Genomic DNA, 12,295 nt, shown 5'->3' on the forward strand with positions numbered 1-12,295 from the left:
CTACTTTTAAGAGGTTTGTTGCCATATTACCAGACAGAAATCATGGCATATATGTCACAAAGTACTAAGTAATTAATACACATAAAAGAAGGTAATACAAGTTTCAAAGTAGTCTCATTTGATTCCAGAGAATCACAATTCAAGGCTGTAAGTTACCAGATACTACACAAAACAAACAGTGCTATAGCTCTGGTATCTTCCCTGTTTCTCCCTATCTAGTTGAATAAAAAGCCTGGAGTTAACACAAAGACTTCTTAAAATTAAACCTAAGATGGGGTATCTGGGTGGCTCAGTTGGTTGAGTGTCCAACTTTGCCTCAGGTCATGGTCTTGCGGTTTATAAGTTTGAGCCTCGGTTTGTGGGTTTGAGCCCCGTGTGGGGATCGCTGTTGTCAGGGCAGAGCCCATTTCAGATCCTCTGTCTCCCTCTCTTCTATGTCCCTCCCCACTCATACTCTATCAAAAATCAACAAACACACACACACACACACACAAAATTAATCCCAAGAAATGGGTTTCAATTTGTTTCATTAGGCTAAATATTGTTGGTAATTATTTTGATAACACTACTTATATTGTTTTTCTACAGAAAGAACTTTCTAAGTCCATGCTTCTTAAATGCGGGTGTCCTTACGCATCCTTTGGGAGTTTGTTAAAAAAATCCAAAAACTAGGGCTACCCTTACTCACAGGTGTAGAATGGACCTACATAGAGGCGCCTGGGTGGCTCAGTCTGTTAAGCGTCTGACTTTGGCTCAAGTTGTGATCTCATGTTCGTGGGTTCAAGCCCCACATTAGCTCTGTTAGGCTTTGTGCGAACAGAGCCTGGAGCCCGTTTTCAGATTCTGCATCTCCCTCTCTCTGACCTCCCCTACTCGCGTTGTCTCTGTCTCTCAAATATAAATAAAAAACATTTAAAAAAATCGGCACACACATGTACATTCCTCATTCAGAAAGGCATCTGGAAGTGGCTAGAGATGTTAAGGTCATCCAGTTGAACCCCTGATATTGCACAGATTCCTACTACAATATCCATCAATAAATATCTGTCCACCCTTTGCTTAAATAACTCACTGTTGGGGAACTCAAACTCCAAATTAGAAAAGCACCCTTAAACACCCTTAATGTTAGTATTTTTGCTCACCTGTCTCGTGAATGGTTGAAGACCCTGATCTGTCCATGACGGTAGATAAACTTTGAAATCTGGTATGGCTTTAGGGAAATATGAAATGGAGACCAAGTTTCTTGTCGTTCAAATAACTCTGGGTGATTACATACCTAAGAGGAAGAGAAGTGATACAGCAGCACTGTACATATCACTCTATGAAATCATGGGGAATCCCAAACCCTGAATGTTTACCTTTATAAATATATGCTTTCACATTTTATCTCTTTTTAACAGGCTTTGTTTATTTGGCATTAAGGTTAGAGTTTTTTTCTTGAAATGGGTTAATGAGGAAACTCCAAGGCATCTGACCTAAAATCTTACCTTCCTAAACTGCATGACCAGATTCATGAGGCTGCTGGTGGTGGTCTGTGCTTGCTGGGTAGAGCCCATAGAAGACTGCAATAAATCTTCAATAGAAATTTTATTCTTTAGTGCCTGATATAGCAGCTTCTGTCGGCTGGTTAGTTGGCAATACATTAGAATCTCAATCTGAAAATCAATAAAGACATTTATATATTGAAAACCCATAAGAAAATTCAGTATCAGCATAAAGTTGAAAACACATACAAGCCAGATTATGGCTGAACAGACAATATATATTACCTCCAGACACTCAGTATTTCTCTATAAGCCTCTCATGTGGCTAATTATCCAGAGAAACATTCTTTCCTTGATGTTCTTCCCTGCCACTCACTTTACATGCTGTCCCTGGGAAATGTCTTCCATTTCCAAATAGCACCAACTACTGTCCACTGTAGTGCCTTGCAAAAACATTCTCAAACATCCCCAACCCCCATATTTTCAACTACCTACTATATTAATACCATTCCAAGTCGGCATGAAAAAAAAACTCTTCCACAATTTACCAAATTGATTAACAGCATTACCATTCACTTAGCTACCCAAAATGAAACTTAAAAAAAATTTTTTTTTAACATTTACTTATTTTTGAGAGACAGAGAAAGACACAGAGCATGAGCAGGGGATGGTAAGAGTGAGAGAGAGAGAGAGAGAGAGAGAGACAGAGAGAGAGACAGAGAGAGAGAGAAAGAGAGAGAGAGAGAGAGAGAGAGAGAGAGAGAGAGAGAGAGAGAGAGAATCAAAAGCAGGCTCCAGGCTCTGAGCTTTCAGCACAGAGCCTGACATGAGGCTTGAACCCACAAACTGTGAGATCATGACCTGAGCTGAAGTTGGCCGCGTAACCAACTGAGCCACCCAGGCACCTTCCAAAATGAAACCTCAATCAGCTCTGATTTCTCTCTTTCTCATGCTCATGTTCTCTCATTTCCTAAATCCCTCAACTCCACCAGGAAATTAACCCCTAGTCACCCTTTCTGACCATTCCCACTGTCGTATCTAATCTTCCTGCCCACAGTTTTTACGGGTTCTAAAAACCTTTCCATATGATTCTTGAAAGGCAATTTCAACTGCAGGATATTCTTTAATGTACATTACTGCCTATATTAAAATATTAAAAGTTCTGCTGCAGCGAAAGTCTCCTGCAGAGAAAGTCTCCAATATTCTTAACCCTCCTACTGTCCCAGTCTTCTCATTGCCATGTCTTCCTATACACCTTAGCAACAATGCTCTGAATAATGTTTACTAAACATGCTGCATATCTCAATGTTTTTCTACCTTTGCTCCTGTGGCCTAGCACCTTCCTTCTTACCATATTTTCCTAGTAAATGCCAATTCATTATTTAGACCTGGCTCACAGGTCGCCTGTGGTTTAAAAACAAATTTTTTTTATGTCTTTATTTTATTTTGACAGAAAGTCAGACAAGAGAGTGAGCGGAGGAGGGCCAGAGAAAGAGAGGGACACAAAGAATCTGAAGTAGGCTCCAGGCTCTGAACTGTCAGCACAGAGCCCGATAGGGGGGCTCAAACCCAGGGACTGTGAGATCATGACCTGAGCCAAAGTCGGACGCTTAACTGATTGAGCCACACAGGCGCCCCAGGTCATCTGTGTTTTGATTCCTTCTCTAACTTTCCCTAAAAGAAGTACTCCCTTAAATGTGTTCCCATTTATACTTCACACAGAGAATGATTGTTTCTCTTAAGACACAATATTACTTATATATTCACCTCTCCTGGAAATCTGAATGGAACCTGGAGACTACATCTTTATGTACCACTGGTTAGCAGGCACTAAGAGTTCAAGAAAGAAATATATTATCTAAAAATGGATTAGAAACAATATTGATATTTAAGAAATTTTGAAAAAAATACTATTTTGCAGTGGTTAAGAACCATTTTCTGATCACTTCCCTACACCACTAAATAATGGAAATTATGATACTAATTAAGTTTTTAAGCCCTTTCTGATACATAAAAGAATTCACTGTTTTATTAAGTATTTTCCTTCCATAAAGTACACCTGTGCAACACTAGTTTCACAAAATAAACATCAAGATTTGTTAAAAATTAATAAAACAAAGGTACAAAGATATACCTCTCTTTAAAAGTGTACATCCCTGGGCACCTGGGTGGCTCAGTTGGTTAAGCATCTGACTCTTGATTTCAGCTCATGTCATGATCTCATGGTTCATGAGATCAAGCAACACTGTCAGTGCAGAGCCTGGTTAGGATTCTCTCTCTCCCCTTCTCTCTCCCTCTCCCTTGCTTGCACTCTCTTAAAATAAACTTAAAAAAATTAATAAAGGTGTACATCTTCCAAAGAGCATTACTAATTTCAAAATAATCCAAACTTCTGGCAGTGCTATAGAACCACCTGATGTTATCAAGAACCTTGAAAGATGCCTTATAGCTAGAGAGTAGAATTGTGAGAACAAGTGGAATCTGTAAAAGGTGGGGGAAAACTCTGAAAGACTGGGAACTGGGAGGAAAAAAGGAGAAGATGGGAAGAACTCATAGGGGATAATAAAAAAATAAAACAACAGAAGTATGGGAAGGATTCAAAAAAAGATATAAACCAAAAGATATAAAAACCAAGGTTTTTTAAAATTTTTTAATTTAATATGTTATTTTTTGTAAGTAATCTCTACATCCATTATGGGGCTCAAACTCATAACCCCAAGATCAAGAGTTGCATGCTCCATGACTAAGCCAGCCAGGCACCCCAGTAAATCAAAACTGTTGGCTTATATGAGAAAAAATATTACAACCTGAAGCACATGAGACTTCTAAAACTCTCAGGTTACAGAAATACAGGAGACCACCGACCATGTTAGACAACGCCATAATGATGCAATTAGCCAAATCCTGTATGTGGAAAACTCTATAGGATACATAACTCAAGTTTGTTCAATAAGGGAAAGAAGTAGGGAGGGATTAAAAGATACTTAGGATACAAATCACCCAAATGCTATGTGTGGGCCTTGCTTGGATTCTTACTTCAAAAACCTTTTAATTCTTTACCAGAGAAAGTGGGAGGCAGGGAGCAGGAGATGTTGGAGGGAGGAGGAGGGAGAGAAACACACACACAAAGGCAAATGGGGATATTTGAGGAATGACTGGATATGATAGTAAAATGGAATAATTGTCTTTTTTTTAGCAAAGGTGATAATTTATGGTTATGTGTTTTTAAAAAGACAAAATTTTTTGGACATACTATGAAAATATTTGTAAATGAAATAAAAGACATCTGGGACTTGCTTCAGAATAATCTAGAGAGGTGGGAATGGCAGTGAGTTGATCATTGTTGAAGCTGTACGATGGTTACAAGAAGCTCATTATACTATTTTTTCTACTTTTGTAATGTTTCAAATTCATAATTAAAGATGAAACAAAAAAGAAAAAATTATTACCGGCCCTGGCGGTCTGACTCACTTTAAGTATTCCTTGATTCATAGAAGTTAAAGGTCTTCGCTCAAACAAATTACTTACCTTCAACTAAACATTTACCAAGGATTTTTTTTTTTTTTTTGTCCAGAACCCTAAGGTTGTTGCCTGTCAAGGCTTAAACTAACGAAGTCTTCTTTACTTACCTTGTCAGACAATTCATTTTCCACATCTTTCTTGATTCTCCTCAGCATAAATGGCTTCAAGATCATGTGTAAGCGAGAGAGCTGATCTGAAATGCCAGGAGGACACGAGACAAATAATACATTATACTGATTTAACATAAACAAAAGAAGTACCACAATCGTCTCTCACTAAACTATTCTTACACCTTTTGGCTTAATGAAGCTCTAAAAGGAGAATGAGACTTAATATTCTCCCTAAGTAGGAAACCAAGGAGTCCAAATTTTCACAGCATCTGCCTACAGTCAGTGGGGCAATTCTATTTTTCTATCATTTACTCAGACCAGCAAGGAATACTTTATTTTTATTAGAATTCACCTTTAGAGTGTTTTAGGATCATTTTATCAGTAAAAGAGTTCTCATACAGGTCGAATAGAATCTACCTGTGACTCCCAATGTTTCCCCAAGATAATTTTTTCAAAGCTTATCAGCAAATTAACAAATAGTAGTATAAGGAATTACTTTAGGACTTCTCTATACTTGGTAGATATCAGTTCATATCTATGTAATAAACACCTCATAACTCTCTTAAAAGTTATTATTCAACAAGGTCAAAACATTGATAAATAAGGTTTAAAATGTTCACTGTAAAAACAAATCATAATATAGACAGAAAATTACAAAAATGACCCCTCTAATATGTCTGTTTTTATTACAAGATAAAAAGCCATACCCCATTCCATAAAGAATTTAACTGTGATATAAATTTTTCAGAATCTATATGGAAAATGAGGACTCTGTAAGCCAAAATGTGGAATTTTATGAACTCTGCCTGTTCTACCGTGATTAATGGTCAATAAGACAGCAGCCTCACCTGTATTAAGTCCTTTTGGCTCTTTTAAACATGAACAAAGCACATAATTACTTTATAAGAAAAACAACTTTTCCACAGATTCTTCTATGAATAGTGAATGAAAAATTCTTCTCATAGAAGAAAATATTCAATTATGTGGTTGCCTACACTGATAGAGAGAAAGAAAGAAAGTTCATAAAAGCACTCACTCTCATCAATGGCGGATTTGTTTTCGGCATGGCTCTCAATGTCCTTGGAAAACCACTCATTAAACTCCTCATGTGAATCAAATAATGTTGGCATAATGAAATGTAGCAGGGCCCAGAGCTGAAAACAAAAGAAAAGTGAAAACCGCAGGACAACAAAATGACGGGGAAGATATGAGGGTTTGGAGAGAGTGAAAGTTGCAGGAGTGTGTAAATGTGTGTGTCTAGATGCAGGTGTAAGTGTGAGTGAGTGGGCGGGAAAGGAGGCATGTGTACACACATGCCTCATCAACCAACCCTAATTCTATAGGATACTATAGTAAAAAAAGATTATTTTTCAATTAATTTCACACTAAAAACCTGAAAGGGCAAGTACTGCTCAGATCTTGCAGTGGGATAGTTTTAAATAGTCTCGTATTTAAAAAATCCATTTCACAATTGAACACAACTGAGGTAACATAATTTGCTTAAAATAACTCTTAATTGGGGTCAGTAAATAATGGCCGATGGTGCCAAGGCTGGTCTGCCAACTACTTTTTTATTTCCTGCCAACTATTTTCATAAATAGTTTTACTGGGACATAGCCACACCTATTCATTTCTGTATCGTCTATGGCTGCTTTCACATTATAATGGCAAGGTTAAGTAGCTGCAACAGCAACTATATGCCCTATAAAGTTTAGAATATTTACTATCTGGCTCTTAACAGAAAGTTTTCTAACCCCTGTTCTAGACAATCAATTACCTTTTCTGAATAAGGAATTTCAGTTCCTCTCAGTGAGAAACTAATAGAATAGAAAAGATACTATCTCTTTTCAAAGATTCTATCGTAAAATCATCTTTGCATTAGATGGGTAGCATTCCTAATGTGTTCATTATTTATTTCATAAATATAGAGGAATAAATTATCTGCCTATGCCAGATAATAAGAAAATAGGAATGATGCCCAAAAAACCCACTAAGAGCAAGTGATGGTCAAATTCTTCCTTTTATGTGGGGATTATAATTTGTAGAGTAGTAACACTCCAGGTGGGCATTGGACAAAAGTATATTCTGTGCTTAGAACCATTCTGTTTAATGCAGACATAAAACTGAAACTTCTACTAATGCCTACCTCTGCCATGGTGTTCTGAATTGGGGTCCCAGTTAGCAAAAGCCGATTCCGACACTGGAACTGCAAGAGGATCTTCCAACGAACACTGTCCAATAAAGTGAATTACAAATTCCAAGTAAGCAGTAAATCATTTTTCACGCTATAAATACCCTGTATTTCTAAGAACACTTTCTAAAAAAATAATGAACACCCAGAATAATCAAATATGTGACTATAGATCAAATTTTAAAATATTAATCAACAAAGCTGAGGACAGGACATGACTCTTGTATGCTGAAAACATGGTATTAGGGTTTAGGAAAAAGAGGTCTCAAAATAAGCAGAGTAGGATCCTTTCTGGCTTGACAAGTGCTCTACTGTCTTTGGTCAGTTTTGTTGACACAAGCCACTTAATTATAAAGTACTTATCTGTGGTAAAAAGCTTTACAATTATTAATCTGTGCACTCACAGTATGAGTTTAGAGAGACCAATGGAGAAAGGAAGGGTGTGAGAAGAAAATATAAAATGAGTCTCCTACTCCTTGCTATAAGCATGTCCTACATCAAAAGAATATAATATGAAATAATACCCATCAGAGAATACAAAGTATCATCCTGTCAGGTAACATGGATTTCTAAGAAAGTTTTATGGGTTCATGAAGTAAGAATGCATGAAATGCAACATATAATACTAAATAATACTTTAAAGTCAAGCACTAAGTTACTATTCAGTTTGTGACTTTGAAGATAGTACAGTACTTTATTTTTTAAGAATTAAAAAACTTTTTAATGTTTATTTTTGAGAGAAAGAGACAGAGAAAGCATGCACAAGCAGGGGGGAGCAGAGAGAGACAGAAACACAGAATCTGAAGCAGGCTCCAGGCTCTGAGCTGTCAGCACAGAGCCTGACACGGGGCTCGAACTCACGAATCATGAGATCATGACCTGAGCTTAACTGAGTGAGCAACTCAGATGCCCCTACAATATTTTAAACATGTCACTTCCAATAAAAACATTCTTGTGGCTCTAATAACCATCCAGGGACTAGGACAACCTACATAAAAAAGACAGAACCTACAATCTACATAATGAAATATTCTACTTCCTACTAAGACCTCCCATTAAAATAATCTCTAAATCAAAGGGCTGACAAGTCTTCTCTCACAAAAATGTTCCTTTGAAGGGGCACCTGGGTGGCTCAATCAGTTAAGTGTCCAACTTCAACTCAAGTCATTATCTCACAGTTCATGTGTTTGAGCCCCTCAATGGGCTCTGTGCTGACAGTGCAAAGCCTGCCTGGGATTCTTTCTCTGCCCCTCTCTCCATCTGCCCCTCCCTGACTCATGCTTTCTTTCTCTCTCATAGTAAATTAATAAACTTAAAAAAAAATGTTCCTTGAAGAACAAAGACTTGTTAGGACATAGTAATTATTAAATAGAGAAATAAAAATGCAAAAGGGATTATTTCCCTTGTGGTCAGATACATGGCTTATGCAGAGACCGTATCGTTCCATGTTCTGAAACCTCTCTGACCTTTATTCACCTATATGTGTGTATATATCCTATGTCTCTACCATGTGTCTGTACATTTGTACGACCTCAGTCTACAAATTTGGTTTATATTAATCAATTTACCTGGAACTACTTTTGAGCGCCTGGGCCTCATCCAATACCATGTACTGCCACTTGACCCGCTGGAAATACTTAACATCCTGCACCACCAGCTGGTAGCTGGTAATTACCACATGGAAGGGCGCATCCTGAGTATAGAGGGTCTTCTGTAAATATAAGAAAGGAAGAATGAAAATAGAAACTTAATAATTCATAAGATAATGAGGAATAGACTTTATTTTTTAAGGCTAAGAAGTTTAAGACAATCCTAAAGACATGCTTCTCCTACATGGTAGATGTCCAGTGAATGAAAGCATAACTGTTTTTTAAAGTACTCACCTTAATTATAGATCATGTTATAATTAGCCTTCACTTATTAAACAGTTCTTACTTAATCCTGCACTGCAAGATCAGTTAATGGTCTGTATAATGGGAAAAGTGTTGTAGAAGATAAAAATGTACACTGGTCTAATGCCTAAAAACGTATGTAAGATTTTACATGAGAAATACCTCAAATCAACTGGAGAAATGATCGCATGTATGTGTGTAGATGGACACATATATGTATATATTCAACAAGCTGAAAGTTACCTGACTCCAGAACCTCCTGATAACTTTTCTATCATGAGGATTTCCCCAATACGGTAGCACCTGGAAAAAAGAACATTATACATTTTATTTCTTATTTATAATCTTAAAAGTTTTCATCACAAATGTTAATTCAGAATGGTTTTATTTTTTACTTTTTAAAATTTATTAAGTAATCTCTACACCAAATGTTGGGCTCAAACTCAAAACCCTGAGATCAAGAGTCTTATGTTCTTCTGAATGCATCAGTTGGGCCCTCCCAGATGACTTACAAAAAACGTAATGAATGAATATAGGAGTTCCTCTTCAGTTACTGCCACTAGCCCCCTTCCTACTGACTGAATTAAAACACACATACAAAACATTGGTTTGAAGGCATCAGAAAAGTCCAGAAGAGTAAAGCCAAAAACATGGTACAGGTCTTTATTAAAGGTGCTAATGGATTCCAAAAGTTCCAGTTCTGAAGCTGAGAAATTGAACAGAGTAATTTTTTTAAGAAATATAGAGCCTATAGGGGCACCTATGTGGCTCAGTTGGTCGAGCATCTGACTTCAGCTCAGGCCATGATCTCATGTTCTGTGAGTTCAAGCCCTTCGTCAGGCTCAGGGCCGACAGCTCAGAGCCTAGAGCCTACTTCAAATTCTGTGCCTCCCTCTCTCTCTACCCCTCTCCTGCTTGGCATTCTGTCTCTCTCCCTCAAAAATAAACATTTAAAAAAAGAAAAAAGAAAGAAACATAGTGCCAACAGAACAAAAACTGTAGTCAAGAAAGAAGGATTCTGATAACCATCCACCTCCCTCGCCTGAAGATATGAATCATAGGATACATAACCACAGGTAGTAAAAGTCAATTACACATAGACTTGCCTTAACAAGTATTGAATCCCAGCTATGAATCATCTCAATTCCTGACTAGAGTAAGGGGTCTAGTTTGGAGTATTAATGTCTCCCCCAATTACTAGTGGCAAAACAAACAAAACAAACACAAAACACCCAACCGAAAACACCTATAAATCCACAATCTGGGAAAAAAACAGAGGCCATGATTACCTCTACAATCTTTCCTTAAAATGTTTGATATACAATAAAAACACAAACAAACAAAACCCACAACAAAAATACTGAGATATATGGAAAGACTAGACCATATGACTGAAAACCACCATGAGAAACAGATACAAAAAATAAACCCAGAGGAGACCCTGACATTGAACTATCAAAAGCACACATTTTAAAAAGACGCTAATTTGTTCCTGGAATTAAAAGACAAGCTAGAGAATTCCAGTGGTATACTAAAAATTGTATATTACCAAAGGGAATTTCCATAACTGGAAAAAGACTAACAAAAACCAAGAATTCAATTATGGGTTTAACAACTGTAAATGCAGCTAAGAGAAAATTAGTGAAATAGATAATAGGTCAGACAGAAATATTTAGACGAAAGCATGTAGAAAGAAAAGAATACAAAATTCAGTACTTTTTCTGTGATATCTCTAGGTACAGTTTCCTGCCAAAATGCTTCAATCTGTAGCTTGATGTTCTTTGTTGTTTGGAAAACTCATAGTCACAATGAAGTATAAATATACAGGAAGAAATGAAGATCAACAAAAATACTGAAAATGTAATATGAATAAATCTAAATAAATTTAAAATGTATAGATGATAATAAAATACTTTATAGAGCTTTAAAGATAAAATATATACAAAAGCATGTACGTCTAGAGAAAAGGAATGTACTAAAGCCCTTTTACTATCTGGAAAGCAGTAACAGTATTAAGTTATAATACTTTTTAAAAAATCAAGGATACATGTTCCTTGATTCCAGGGTATTTTCCTGGGTACCTACTAAAGAATAAAAAGAATTAGTCAAGAAAGAATGAAAAGAGTAGTAAAATCTAATCAATCCAAAGTCCAAAAAAAGGAGAAAAAGCAAAGTTGTAGAAGGAAAGAAGTAGAAAGCAAAAAGTAGGCAGATTTAAACTCCATGTATCAATAACTACATTAGAAGTAAGCATAAATACTCCAAATAAAAGGCAAGAAATAACCTAAAATGTAAACAGAACGGATAAATGAAAAATACCATGTAAAAGAAGAAAGTTAATCAATTTAATACCAGAGAGAGCCGGCTTAAGGTATAAAATCTCAACGAGAGGGATTTCATAATAATAAAAGGTTCAATTAGTCAGTAAGACATAAGAACTGTAAATTTGTATACAACTCATAACCTCAAAATACAAAGCAAAACAGGACAGAAACGAAAAATACATAACTGTGGCAAATTTTAACATATTTCTTTCAGAAAGTAATTGAAAAGGTAGACCAAAAAAATCTGTAAAGATACAAGACCCGGGGGGGGGGGGGGGGGGCTAATCTAATCAACACACACACAATGCTGCATTCAACAAATGCACAATACCGAATACATTCAAAGAGGTATAGGACATTTAATAAACACTGCTGATATGGTGGGAAAGGTCAATAAATTTCAAAGGATCAAAATCATACAAAGCCTATTTTCTTTCCTTCTTTTTTTTAAATGTTTATTTATTTCTTAATTTTTTCTAATGTTTTATTTATTTTTGAGACAGAGAGAGACAGAGCATGAGAGTGGGAGGAGCAGAGAGAGGGAGACACAGAATCTGAAGCAGGCTCCAGGCTCTGAGCTAGATGTCAGCACAGAGCCCGACGCGGGGCTCAAACCCACGAACGTGAGATCTGACCTGAGCTGAAGTTGGAGGCTTAACCAACTGAGCCACCCAGGCGCCCCAATGCTTATTTATTATTGATACAGAGAGAAACAGAGCATGAGTAGGAGAGGGGTAGAGAGAGAGGGAGACACAGAATCTGAAGCAGGCTC

The 12,295-nt window shown here is 36.7% G+C and overlaps 1 protein-coding gene across 2 annotated transcripts in view; it reads right to left on the reverse strand.

Annotated features, from left to right (window-relative positions):
* INO80 (INO80 complex ATPase subunit) overlaps positions 1-12,295 on the reverse strand; it is a 138,445-nt gene that overhangs the window by 70,257 nt on the left and 55,893 nt on the right. For both annotated transcript variants that reach the window (XM_029951238.1, XM_029951237.1), the window contains exons 15-21: positions 9,443-9,502; positions 8,876-9,018; positions 7,263-7,347; positions 6,153-6,270; positions 5,114-5,199; positions 1,488-1,655; positions 1,143-1,276 (exon numbers count right to left, since the gene is read on the reverse strand). In XM_029951238.1, the coding sequence (XP_029807098.1) occupies positions 1,143-1,276; positions 1,488-1,655; positions 5,114-5,199; positions 6,153-6,270; positions 7,263-7,347; positions 8,876-9,018; positions 9,443-9,502 (794 nt within the window). The remainder of the gene's footprint in view (positions 1-1,142; positions 1,277-1,487; positions 1,656-5,113; positions 5,200-6,152; positions 6,271-7,262; positions 7,348-8,875; positions 9,019-9,442; positions 9,503-12,295) is intronic.

The sequence above is a fragment of the Suricata suricatta genome, chromosome 9 (genome assembly GCF_006229205.1).
Source record: "Suricata suricatta isolate VVHF042 chromosome 9, meerkat_22Aug2017_6uvM2_HiC, whole genome shotgun sequence".
Classification (NCBI taxonomy): Eukaryota; Metazoa; Chordata; class Mammalia; order Carnivora; family Herpestidae; genus Suricata; species Suricata suricatta.